The 14,423-nt window shown below is 42.7% G+C and overlaps 1 protein-coding gene across 14 annotated transcripts in view; it reads right to left on the bottom strand.

Moving 5' to 3' along the window:
- Positions 1–14,423, bottom strand: part of DLG2 (discs large MAGUK scaffold protein 2) — a 1,579,821-nt gene that overhangs the window by 62,934 nt on the left and 1,502,464 nt on the right. For all 14 annotated transcript variants that reach the window (XM_050940648.1, XM_050940534.1, XM_050940523.1 and 11 more), the window contains one exon: positions 13,105–13,281. In XM_050940648.1, the coding sequence (XP_050796605.1) occupies positions 13,105–13,281 (177 nt within the window). The remainder of the gene's footprint in view (positions 1–13,104; positions 13,282–14,423) is intronic.

Here is a 14,423-nt window from a genome sequence, read left to right as displayed (position 1 = left end):
TATGAGACAAACTCTACTTCAGTCACAGTGGAGTAAATCCTGAATAATGGTACAGTGGAGTTATCCAGGTTTACACTGATGTAGCTGAAAGCAGAAGCTGATTCTATGTGCATGCCAATGAAAGAGGGCCTACAAGTAAAATTTTCAAAAGTGTCCAAGTGAATTATGAGCATAAAAAAATTGCTCATAATAAATCTTAAAAAGGACAGTTTTGAAACCTATTGACTGTCAATGAAAACTTAGCACCTAAATTGCTTCTGAAAATGGTACATAGGCTCTTTTGAAAATTTTACCCTAACTCTTTGGGGTAAACTGGAAACACAAAGAAACTATATGCAGATTCACCTCATATGAATGTATTACTGACAAGGATTGTGCCACTTGTAGAGCTTTAGAAGCCATGTTACCGGACATACAAATGGGTTTCCAATCAAGCCATAGCTACAATGACCAAGTATCAGCTTTGACAACACACACTGAGGCTGCATTCCAGTGAAAACTCAAGTCTGGGGCAGCTTTCTTAGTCTTATCTTCTGTCTATGACACGATGTGGAGGAATGGCCTCCTCCTGAAAGCAAGCAAAATTATTCCATGCACCGATAAAATTCTTCCAGGACATTCTGACCAATCTTTTGTGTTTTCCTGAGCAACCAGGTCAGCAGGCCATGCACTCTCAATGATGGCCTACCACAAGGATCAGTCTTAGCACCGACCCTGCTTAATATCCGCACCAGTGGTCTGAACCGAACATTATAACAGAAATTGATGGTGATGACATTGCTTTGACCATACAGGCACAGGATTTACCTACACAGAACAAATCCTGACTAAGGATGGAACCTTAAAACCATTTAAAAATGGAATAATATTTATTATACTGACAGCTAAACCCAAACATCATTAGGCTTATTGTGTCAGCATTTCATCTAAACAATCAAATGGTTAGGCAGGAACAGCACATGGACTTTTGTGGCTTGCAGATAAAACATGATCCCACCCTGAAATATGAACAGCACCTGAAAAATATTCACGACAGAATTAAGATACATGTGAATTTCATCCAGAAACTGGCAGGAATGACCTCGAAGCTAATGCAGAAACTTTACAGACCTTGTCACTGACTCTTATCTCCTGAACTGCAAAATACTGCTCACCCATCTGGACACATCGCTCACACACATTGCTTGTTGACTGTCAATTTAAGAGTGTCATGCAGATTAATATGGGCACAAAAAAACATGTCACAACCATGGCTTCCCGTACTGGTGCACATCTACCCACCCCAAGTTCATTGCAATATCAGAATTCTTTGGAGGCTCCATCATGTTCGAGGGAACATGAATCTTCCAATACACAAAGACCTAAATAATATACTGAGATTCCGACTCAAATCCAGAAAATCTTTTAGGCTGGCAATGCAAGAGCTCAAAAGATTCAGGTTTTCTCCCTGAAGATCAGTGGTGAACAAGGTGGAAGGACACCAACATCCTGAAAAAACACAATATAAAGGACCCACAAAAAATATGGCCCACTTTGAATCGCAGCTGCACATCGCATGGCAGACATGCCTACCTTCTCCAGTAAATGGGGTCTGAGATACAATCCTATCTGTGACTGAGGAAATGGACTTCAAACTATGGAACAGCTTGTCAATCAATGGCCCAAGTAATGACGTGATGGTGGAATCACTGCCATTCACTCCGCATCACCTGAAGCAATCAATTGGATCATTAATCTAGACTTGGGCATCTAACATTGCTGTTTTTAAGCCAAACAGAAGAATCAGAAGAACGTAATATGCTGTAAGTGGATGGTTGGATGGTTAATGGATTACTGAAAAGTTTACTAACAAATTTATAACACCACAGATTAGTTTTCTTATTGGAGATGTAAAATAACAGGCAAGACAGTCTTTACCTTTTCATAGTCATATTCATTTGTGATGTAAATGAAGGTATACTTGGTTTCCCACCCCAACATGTAATTTACAAGTGGTTGGAGTTGCTTGATTTGTATTGATGTAGCATTCGGGTGGTTTGCAGAATGAGCATAATGATAGAAAGTGTAGTAAAAAAAGTTACTAAATAGTAGAATGCAAAATAAAATGTGTGTTTGACAAAACTTGTTTTATCTTTCACCCTTCTGTTAGAGTAAGGAAGCAGGAAAATGACTATCTTTTCTGTTGGCATGTGAGTTTTGCCCATCCACTGAATGTCAGATCAGTGCAAACATATTTTATCATTTCCACCCATTTTCAGACCAATTTACCACACCCAGTACACAACTTCTCCATGACTTATATCCCTGCTCAGTTTGGCCCAGAGACTTCCATGCTTGTTGTAAGCATTCATGCAAGGTCTGATTTTGACCACAAATGTCCATTCTCCAACTGATTTTTGAGCAATATTAGAACTCATTAATTGGCTTTTTATTGAAACAACATGTGTAAATGCACTAGGAAAAAACTTGTTCTCTCTCTGAAGAATTCAGGTCTTCATAATCAGAATTTTGCCAATTGATGGCAGCTCAGCACCGGTTTATTGTCCGAGAAAAGTGGTATAGTTACTATTATGGAAAAATGTGCTATTGTAAGATTGGGGAGGAAAAATCTTTTAAAGCTGTTTAAAGATTAAGACTTCATGAGCTGTTACAAAAATAATTGACTTGCCACACTCCCATGAAGTTATCTTGGTGGTTAATGGCCTTTGTGAAAGCTAATTCTTATTTTAAATTGAAAAATATTAATAAAGTTCATCTTATATAAAAATGTCTCCTGCAAGCAAAGCCACTTTCAATGAAGCTTGTGGTTAGTGCTTTCCTGGACTCACAGTACATCCTTATTCCTACTGTGATGATGTTTCTCCTGCTTGCAAAAGAATGAGGAGAGGGGAATACACACATGCATATCAATTTTAGTCTATATTTATCTTTTCCCATTAGATTAGCAACTGTGCTCAAGTAACTCACTTCAGATAAAGCTAACAAGACTATGCTATTTTAAAAGCTTTATCATTCTGGGATTAAAATCTTGAGGGATTTTTTAAAAGGTAGCTAATTTAGAAGTGAAACATAAGTAAAACCCAGTTGAGTGGATAAACATGTCCTTCTGACAAGTCGGGCAGAATAACAAATTTAAGATGCCTTTTTACCCAGAAGGATTTTTGCAATTGGCAAACCTCTGGTTCCCTGTCGTTGAAAAATGTTTATGAAAGACTTTTTTGTGTTCTTTTTTCACCTTTTGCCCTGTAGAATCTAAGAAGAAAAAAATAATTGTGCCCTGCAAGCTTTGTACAGTTGAAAACAGCATGACAGACTGATATCACTTTAAACATTTGTTCTGTAAAATATAGATATAATTTGCATAGACCTGCCCCCCATATATTTGATAATAGTATTCTCAGAATGACTCGAAATCTAATAGACAGTTTTGTGACTGGATACGTTTAAGACAAAAGAAGTTTTAGGGTAAATTAACCCTGCTTCTGTTGAAGTAACAAGCAAAACTCTCCTTGATTTCAGAGGCAGCAGCAGTGGGTTTGGTGACAATACAGGGCTAGATTATGATGATACGATCTGCATTAAATTAAGGGCACTCAATTCACTGCTATTTTCAGTCCTTACAGCGAATTCATGCAACTCTTACTCAGACAGTGAGTGCAGAAAAAGATAAGGGCAGGTATATATGCATTGACAGTCATAAGGTGGGATGTTCCTACCTCCAGTGACCTGTATCTAGAGTAAATTAGAGTTCCTTGAAATACCAGCTTTGAGTGGCTTCTTTATACTTCTCTAATTATGGCTATTGACCTTAATAGAAAGCTGCACCCATTTTGCTTATCCCATCAGCATGAGAGTTCACAAGGTGAGCAGCACTTCTCATTATCAAACAGTGATGTGTAGAAGATTCATTCCAACTGGCATTTCTAAATCTAATTCTAGAGATGACCACACTTCCACATAAAATAAAGTAACCTGTGGCACTAGTTGCATGAGAGAGATTATAACTTGAATTCCAACAAACTTTAAAATTGGTTTAACCCTAATATTTTAAACATACCCTCATGCCAAGTTCTGGGCTGACTGACACCTCATGGCACTGCACTGGCTCTGGAGTCTGATACACAAAATCATGTAATGTTTGTCTACTGATGTTACTCTTCTCTCTTGTTTAGGATTGACTTTGACAGCTTCATGGTGGGTGTAAAGCAGTGTGGAAGTTGGCACATAGTGTTTAATTCTTACGGGTTAAAGAATAATATTTCCTGTCTGATGGTTATACCAGCAGGCTAAAAACTGGTTCATTGTCTCCTTCACTAAACGTAATGTCATCAGTGTTAAAGTGACATCACTTCACAGCAGGAGGGCCATGCTGCTCACCCACCCAGCATGAGGGTACATTACAACTGTAATTAGAAACATACATCTTCATGGTGACCAGAGCTTGGTATGTAAAAGAATTATTGGACCTCTGGCCAAAATAGGAGCAGTTTTGCCTTTAAGAGTGAGTGAACTGCTTCCTCTAGAGCCAAAGCCATGGTCAGTGAAATCCCAATTCTGCGAGGCATTGATCACTCTCACCTCGATTACTACTGGAGTCAATGGCAGTTAAAAACTCTAACCAATTCACAGGATTAAGCCCTTACTGAGAGGGACATAGGTGGCCTAGGACCGTGGTACTCTGCTTGTTCAATACAGAACGAAACTGTATGTCTCTGTGACACCGTGCTACAGCATCCAAATTCACTCCTAAAGGAGGGCTTCCCAGTTGTAAACAAAATAACAAACCGACATGGAAGTGACCACGATTAAATCTAATGACAAATTGCTTTCAAGCTCCATGTAATTGATTGACAGTTAAGGGCTAGAAACCACACACCATCCCGGAGTGAGTAATGGGCAGCAATTCCCTGGTAGCTATAAATTACAACCTCTTCTGGTCTACCACATCCATTATAAAATACAAGGGAAAAGAAAACTGAGTTTTGATTTAGCATCAGAAATTTCTCTTATCTGCGCCTGCTTTAGTGTGCCTGTTTGAATGGCTCCATTCCAAAAAATTGTGGAAAAAATGGTAAAATCAGGCACTTGGAAAGTGATTTTCATAAATGTATCCCTAAGTAAGAACTTAATTATATTAATTGCTCCCAGAGTTTATACTGGAGCAAAGAACTATTATGGAAGAGGTCAATGTTTTCAAGAAAATAAAGGTTGTTTTCAGATATAATTAATGTATTAATTGTACCGGAGGTCAATCTAGATCAGGGGTCAGCAACCTTTCAGAAGTGGTGTGCCGAGTCTTCATTTATTCACTCTAATTTAAGGTTTCGCGTGCCGGTAATACATTTTAATGTTTTTAGAAGATCTCAGTCTATATATTATATAACCAAACTAGTGTTGTATTGTAAAATAAACAAGGTTTTCAAAATGTTTAAGAAGCTTCATTTAAAATGAAATTAAAATGTTGATCTTATGCTGCCGGACTGCTCAGACTGCTGCTGGTCTGGGGTTCTGTTCACCTAAGCCAGCAGCAGGCTGAGCGAGGCCTGCGGCCAGGTCCCCGGCTGGCAATGGTCCGGCAGCCACAACCCAAGACCAGCAGCAGGCCATGCGGGGCCGGTGGCCGGGACCCAGAGGGCTAGGGGCAGAGCAGAGGGCTGGCTATGTGGGGGGTGTGCAGGTGTCAGGGCAGAGGGGAGCCTGGGTATGTGTAGGCATGCCAGAGTCGGGGCTACAGTTGTTGGGAGGTTGGGGGAGATGGAGTCAAGCAGAGGGCTGGTGTGTATGAGGGAGGTATAGGGCTCAGGGCAGGGGCCTGGGGTGTCTGCCGGGCAGAGGGCAGTGTGTGTGTGGCAGGGGGTCAGGGCTCAGGGGAGAGGGCTGGGTGACTGCCCCCCTAAGAACTCCCAACCCTCCTGCTCCTTGTCTCCTGACTACCCCCTCCTGGAACCCCTGCCCCCAACTGCCCCCCCAGGACACCACCCCCTATCTAAGCCTCCCTGTTCCTTGTCCCCAGACTGGACCCTACCCCCTACCTATCCCCTGACCCTTATCCACACCCCCATCCCCAGCCAGACCTCTGGGACTCCCATACCCCATCCTCCCTGACAGGACCCCCAGAACTCCCAACCCATCCAACTGCCCACCCGATCCCTGTCTGCCCCAACCCCTCTCCACACCCCTGCCTCCTGACAGGACCCCCAGAACTCCCAACTCATCCAATGCCCGCACTAGCTCCTTGTCCCCTGACCACCCCCTCCAGAGACCCCCCCATCCTAACTGCCCCCTCCCGGACTCTCGTTGCTCCCAGTCCCCTGACTGCCCTGACCCCTATCCACTCCCCGCCCCCTGACAGACCCTGGGACTCCCATGCCCCATCCAACCCCCTCTGATCCCTGAGTGCCCCCTCCAGAAACCCCTACCCCTAACCACCCACCCTCCCCATCCAACCCACTCTGTCCTCTGACTGCCCCCACCCCTTATCCAACCCCCCCATCTCTGGACCCCTTAGCATGAGGCTCCATGCAGAGCCAGACACGCTGCCCTGTGGGAGAGCAAAGCCCCACCCCTCAGAGTGCTGCGCGAGGCGGCGGCAGAGCTCCGATTGAGCAGGAAGCGTCTCTGCCTCCCCGCAGAGCCACACGCTGCCCCGCAGGAGCGCGCAGCCCCAACCCACAGAGTGCTGCGCGCAGCGGCATGACTCCAGGGGAGGGGAGAAGGCGGGGGAGGGGCCAGCAGCTTGCTGCACTCAGCCTGGGAGTGCGGACCCCGCAGCTTGCCTTGCCCGGAGAGTGGGGCCATTTGCCCACCCCGCGCGCACAGCTATGCTTCTGCTCCCTGCCCCTGCGGGGGGAGCGGAGGGCAGAGGACAGTGGGCCAGGCTGGGCAGGATTTTTTAATGGCATGCTGGAGTCCCGGCAGGCTCCAGCGTGCCATTAAAAATTGGCTCGTGTGCCGTCTTTGGCACGCATGCCATAGGTTGCCAACCCCTGATCTAGATGATCAGAAAGGCAAAAGTGGTCAGAGTGCTGTACATAACAGAATAATATGCCACCCTCATGAAATACAAAGTGAGGGGGCCAAAGTGCAAAAAAAAGGAAAAAGAGGAATTGAAAGGCACTTTGGTAAATAAAGGGCCAATTGTGATGGGTCTACCGAAATTGTTTGGGGGTTTTTTTGGGGGGGGCACTTTAAAATGTTTTTTAAAGGTGAGAGGGATAAATGAGAAGGATTCCATACAGAATGAGTTGCACTTTGTAGACCCCAAAGGAAAGGTCCAGTCACTTGCTGATTCAAAAGCAAGGGTGGAAATCCTCAAATGTCTGGACAGTTTGTGAATGTAGATTTAGAGTTTAGATACTGCCAGTATAAGGCTCCAACACTAGGTGTTTAAAGTAGCCGGAGCCAACACCTATTTTTTAGTCTTTGGGCTATTCACCACCTATTTGCTTTAAGTATGTCTTTGATTATTTGCTATTTGCTTCTGAAATGCTATTCAAGTATCAGAGGGGTAGCCGTGTTAGTCTGGACCTGTAAAAGCAGCAAAGAATCCTGTGGCATCTTACAGACTAACAGACATTTTGGAGCATGAGCTTTCGTGGGTGAATATCCACTTCGTTGGATGCATGTAGTGGAAATTTCCAGGGGCAGGTATATATATGCAAGCAAGCTAGAGATAACGAGGTTAGTTCGATCAGGGAGGATGAAGCCCTGTTCTAGCAGTGGAGGTGTGAAAACCAAGGGAGGAGAAACTGGTTTTGTAGTTGGCAAGCCATTCACCATCTTTGTTTAATCCTGAGCTGATGGTGTCAAATTTGCAAATGAACTGAAGCTCAACAGTTTCTCTTTGAAGTCTTATCTTGAAGTTTTTTGCTGCAGGATGGCCACCTTAAGCTCTGCTATAGTGTGGCCAGGGAGGCTGAAGTGTTCTCCTACAGGTTTTTGTATATTGCCATTCCTAATATCTGATTTGTGTCCGTTTATCCTTTTCCATAGAGACTGTCCAGTTTGGCCGACGTACACAGCAGAACGGCATTGCTGGCATATATTACATTGGTGGACGTGCAGGTGAATTAATCGGTGATGTTGTGGCTGATCTGGTTAGGTCCTGTGATGGTGTCGCTGTTGTAGAATTGTGGGCAGAGTTGGCATCAAGTTTTGTTGCAAGGATTGGTTCCTGAGCTAGAGTTACTATGGTGTGGTGTGCAGTTACTGGTGAGAATATGTTTCAGATTGGCAGGTTGTCTGCGGGCGAGCACTGGCCTGCCACTCAAGGCCTGTGAAAGCGTGGGATCATTGTCCATGATGGGTTGTAGATCCCTGATGATGCGTTGGAGGGATTTTACCTGGGGACTGTACGTGATGGCCACTGGAGTCCTGTTATTTTCTTTCTTGGGTTTGTCTTGCAGTAGGAGGCTTCTGGGTACATGTCTGGCTCTGTTGATCTGTTTCCTTATTTCCTCATGCGGGTATTGTAGTTTTGAGAATGCTTGGTGGAGATTTTGTAGGTGTTGGTCTCTGTCTGAGGGGTTAGAGCAGATGCGGTTGTACCTCAGTGCTTGGCTGTAGACAATGGATCGTGTGATGTGCCCGGGATGGAAGCTGGAGGCATGAAGGTAGGCATAGCAGTCGGCAGGTTTTCGGTATAGAGTGGTGTTAATGTGACCATCACTTATTTGCACCGTGGTGTCTAGGAAGTGGACCTCCCATGTAGATTGGTCCAAGCTGAGGCTGATGGTGGGGTGGAAGCTGTTGAAATTGTGGTGGAATTTTTCCAGAGTCTCCTTCCCATGGGTCCAGATGATGAAGATGTCATCAATGCAGTGTAGGTAGAGAAGGGACGTGAGTGGACGAGAGCTGAGGAAGCATTGTTCCAGGTCGGCCATAAAAATGTTGGCATATTGTGGGGCCATGCGGGTGCCCATAGCGGTGCTACTGATCTGGAGATATATATTGTCATCAAATTTGAAACATATTCTCACCAGTAGCTGCACACCGCACCATAGTAACTCGAGCTCAGGAACCAATCCATGCAACAAACCTCGATGCCAACTCTGCCCACATATCTACACCAGCGACATCATCACAGGACCTAACCAGATCAGCGACACCATCACCGGTTCATTCATCCACCAATGTAATATACGCCATCATATGCCAGCAATGCCCCTCTGCTATGTACATCGGCCAAACTGGACAGTCTCTACGGAAAAGGATAAACGGACACAAATCAAATATTAGGAATGGCAATATGCAAAAACCTGTAGGAGAACACTTCAGTCTCCCTGGCCACACTATAGCAGAGCTTAAGGTGGCCATCCTGCAGCAAAAAAACTTCAGGATCAGACTTCAAAGAGAAACTGTTGAGCTTCAGTTCATTTGCAAATTTGACACCATCAGCTCAGGATTAAACAAAGATGGTGAATGGCTTGCCAACTACAAAACCAGTTTCTCCTCTCTTGGTTTTCACACCTCCACTGCTAGAACAGGGATTCATCCTCCCTGATTGAACTAACCTCGTTATCTCTAGCTTGCTTGCATATATATACCTGCCCCTGGAAATTTCCACTACATGCATCCGACGAAGTGAGTATTCACCCACGAAAGCTCATGCTCCAAAACTTCTGTTAGTCTATAAGGTGCCACAGGATTCTGAAATGCTATTCGTCACCTCTTTATGGTTTCTTGCCTGGGTGCCTGAAATGTTTATAAACTAGAAGATATTCATAAAATTTCCACATGGCTGCACAAAACAGCCCCCAGAATACATTCTTCCCCTACCCGATGGAACCATATAACTGCAAACCAGCAAAATGGCTCAGGTTCTAACACAGCTGCAACTGATCTCCTTCCCTCTGTTATACCATCATCCAGCACACGGGAAAGATGTTGCTGTTAGATTTTAAGTGCGTATGGCTTGTTTTTTGTACGTGTATTGCAATTTTTACATAAATAATATCATGTATACAACAAGAGGAAACTTGGCTAGTGATTGGTTCATACTGTAATCTGATTGTTTTTTTCAGTTTTAAATTTAAACAACCAATATTTAATTTTATAAAGTGGCTACTCAATATAAAGCCAGTTGAAGTCAATGGAAACACTCCCACTGACTTCACTGGATTTTTAATCAGCTCTCCTATGTTCAGTAAACACTTTTCAGAAGAGATTTTACTCTAAATTTGAATTTATATGCTAGATATAATTGGCTGATTCTCTTCTGCACACCACCTTGTGCAGTTATGTGTATGTGTGCAGTAAGGATAACAGTATTCTGATTTTGGTTGCATTTTACACTTTGCTCTTGTGTAAGTGACTACATAACATGCAGGACAATGCCAATCAGGCTTAATGACTCTGGAAAAAAAGCGACTGTGTCCATAGTATGAACTTGCATTCATTTTTAAGACACAACTTGAAAAATAATCTATCTTGTACAAATGGATCCTTGCTGAGCTAAATAACTGCAAAAACAAATGCATTTCTTTAATACGTTTTTAAAGTGGGACCAGGGAAAGGACTTTTTAAATGGGGAAAAACATATCCCGGTTCTTGGGAGGATCTAGTCAGTGTTAGATTTATGAACAACAGTATTTATATTAGAAACACTGCATTAACCTTGAATGGTATGGCATTAACATTGGCTGCTCACATTTCAGGGAAGGATTTGCTGGAGAAAAACTTCACTGTTATGGGAGAAGGGCCTAGCCCCACCATAATGAAGAAAGGCCTTGCCAGAATAAGCTGAATAGCATTTAGATGACATTATCTAGCGTTTTTTCTGTTTGTTTATACTCCTTGAATTTGTTGGGAGTAACAATTGTTGGAGAGAAAAATGTGATCTCAATTTGGAACCACTGGAACAAGTATCAGAGGGGTAGCCGTGTTAGTCTGGATCTGTAAAAGCAGCTCAGGAACCAATCCATGCAACAAACCTCGATGCCAACTCTGCCCACATATCTACACCAGCGACACCATCACAGGACCTAACCAGATCAGCCACACCATCACTGGTTCATTCACCTGCACATCCGCCAATGTAATATACACCATCATATGCCAGCAATGCCCCTCTGCTATGTACATTGGCCAAACTGGACAGTCTCTACGGAAAAGGATAAATGGACACAAATCAGACATTAGGAATGGCAATATACAAAAACCTGTAGGAGAGCACTTCAACTTCCCTGGCCACACTATAGCAGACCTTAAGGTGGCCATCCTGCAGCAAAAAAACTTCAGGACCAGACTTCAAAGAGAAACTGCTGAGCTTCAGTTCATCTGCAAATTTGACACCATCAGCTCAGGATTGAACAAAGACTGTGAATGGCTTGCCAACTACAGAACCAGTTTCTCCTCTCTTGGTTTTCACACCTCAACTGCTAGAACAGGCCTCATCCTCCCTGATTGAACTGACCTCGTTATCTCTAGCTTGCTTGCTAGCATATATATACCTGCCCCTGGAAATTTCCACTACATGCATCTGAGGAAGTGGGTATTCACCCACGAAAACTCATGCTCCAAAACGTCTGTTAGTCTATAAGGTGCCACAGGATTCTTTGCTGCTGGAACAGGTAGACTCCATCCCCCCTCCCCAGGCTTCTCCAATTCACTGCTGATGCAATGGCATGAGGGGTAGAGACCACTGTAACTATACCTGCATCATTAAAAATTCAAGCTCCATGTTTCAAGACTCTATGCAAGCTATTTCCTGCTTACCTCTCTGCTCTCATCTCATTTTGCATCCCTCTCCACTCTGCCTAAGTTGTAGAACAAACCACATCTTTCTCCCACTTCTGTCTCCATATCTTTCTTCATGCTGCCCCATATGCCTTACAGCCCAGTCCCAGAGTGGGTCCAGTATGTCTCCACATATTTGTCCCTCCTGAAAACACTCTTTTGCAAGTAGGTCAATAAATCTTAGGCCCACGCATCCTCTCCCACGTACAGAAAAAGATCACACACACCTACACACCTAGACACGTGGAACCAACAAGACACATGTCTAACTTCACCATTTAATCAGTTGTTTTGTTGTTTCCCCACTTCCTTACTCTGTATGTCATAAAGTTCAAGGGTTCATACCTTTTTATACTATGGATCATGTCTTAAGAGAGAGACTGTCTTATGAATTCCACCTGCTTCCATTCATGATTGCACGGAGCAGCACTCATGCATTCATAATCCCATAAAAACCCCTATGGCAATTATAGCCACAGCTTAGATGGAAGATTAACATTAGGAAACTGTTTACCTATTTTTTTTCAGTATCTAGATACCTACCAAGGCCCATGTCAATGTGGTATCTGAGGGCATTCTGAAGTCTCCATTGTTTAACATGGCAAAACCAATGAGCAAGGGTAGTATCCTGTGATCAGCCAGTTCTCCGTGGAACAAATACCAGGTGCTCTGCCAGTGATCCGCAATCCAATTGATCTCATTATAACAAATTTGTGCAACCATTTTTATTAACTTCAGAACTGAAACCTTAGATAGAACGTTTATAACTGGCCTAGAAGTAATATTCCAAAGGAGAAATTTGGTTTGGTTGGACAGAATTCATTCTCCTTCATGCCACTTCAGTTTTTGACCTCTCTACTGAAATTATCAACAAAGGTACCAACTGATATCAGTTTCAGTGGCAGTTTTGATATTTGATGAAACCAACAACTACTTCACTAAGGCAACCCATCAGACAGCATAGACAGTTGCAAATATCAGTAACATCGGATGGTACATTTCCCCATTAGTCCAGCACCGCTAACTTTGAGATTTTTTTAGAGATTTAGCTAATTTCAATTTGTCTGGCTTTAACATCCAGCCCCTTGTTCTGGTTATACTTTTCTCTGCTAGAGATTTTTACTACCTGGTATGTTATCCCCAAAAGGTATGTATACAACATAATCAAGTCACCTCTTGATCTTCTTTTTGATAAGCTGAACAGACTGAGATCTTTAAGACACTTTTCCCAGCCTTGAATAATTTTTATGGCTCTTCTTTGCACCCTCTCCTATATTTTTTTAGATTAGTGCACATTGGTTTTGGAATAAAACTCAAACCTTGGCACATTTGTGCCAAGTGAAGTAGTAAAGCAGCAATTATACATACCTCCTTTTGCTGGGTATAACTCCCATCTCCTCGCTGTCTCCTTCCTGAGTGACTCTCCTCGCCTGCCACCACTCATCATCAGAGGCGTTAATAACGTGGAGGATGTCTCCGAATTTGAAACTGAGTCCTTGACTTGGGAGGCCACTGTCCTTGCTTTTGTCATAGTCAAACATAGCTCTGGGGAAGCAAAATAAGGGTATGAAAACAGGCAATTATACTAGTCTTGACAGCATTTACTACTGAACAGCTTCTTGTAGTTTAAGCCCCTCTTATTCCTTTCAATAGGGATCATAAGAATTACCTCTTCGTAATTTAAACTACCTTATTTCCTATTTTCTTTCATAACGTTTATGCATTAATTGGAGAGTTTCAAAGCTTAGCGGATAAAATATATGTAGTATCATGCATTTGTTTACAAAAATCTCTCACTTGTAACATTTAGACTCATGTCTGTGACAATTTATGATTGTAATGGTGCCCCCTTCTTATCTTCCTACAAAACATACCGTTGTATTTGCACACAATGAAAGACGTAATGAGGACAGTATGACAACTAACTAGAAAGAAAATGCTAAATTTTTTACAGTCAAATTCTAGTTCAATTGAAGTCAATGAGAGTTTTGCCATTAGTTAAAAGTGAAGCCAGATTATGTACCCTTAGGCCAGATCCTGCAACTGGATGTGTGCGGGTAGAGTGTTTGTATCTGCATGCAGCCTCCTTGACCTCCACGGGGCTCCATGTAAGTGCAGAGGTCTGTCTCTATGAATCCAGTTATAGGGTCTTGCCCTCAGTTTTTCCCAGTGGAAAATGAATAGGAAAGGTTTCTCCTAGTAAAATATAGTTTTAAGAACCCAATAAACTAGAATTAACATTTCTTGTCATGTGGAAAAAAAAATCTGATTATAACTCCTAAATGCAGAATTCCTAGTTTAGTGTGGTCCCAAGGGGTATGTACTGATTTGTACCCCCTATTGTTAGGGAAAAAGGCTTGAACATCTTTATTAGTAAACATTTCCATATGAAGGATTTAATACAATTAATGGTTGCCCATTGTAGCGCAATTGCATAGAATGGTTATAGAAGCATAATGAGTAGATTTAAAACACTCTAGGCTACGTCCTTTAATGAAAAGAATGTTTTTAAATGAGTTGTCGCAGTTATTACTGTGTTGCTTTAGGTTGTATCTCTACAACCACAATCATTTCATAGCTGCAAGCACTCACTCTGGATGAAATTATGTGAGGAGGAAAAATACATTAAAATAGTATCTTCTCTTAGGGAGACTATAGATGTGCATCGCACATCTTTAGAAAAGTGA

This window comes from Gopherus flavomarginatus, chromosome 1 (genome assembly GCF_025201925.1).
Source record: "Gopherus flavomarginatus isolate rGopFla2 chromosome 1, rGopFla2.mat.asm, whole genome shotgun sequence".
Taxonomy (NCBI): Eukaryota; Metazoa; Chordata; order Testudines; family Testudinidae; genus Gopherus; species Gopherus flavomarginatus.
Note: the sequence above shows the minus strand (reverse complement) of the source record. Positions and strands in the feature narration are given on the sequence as shown.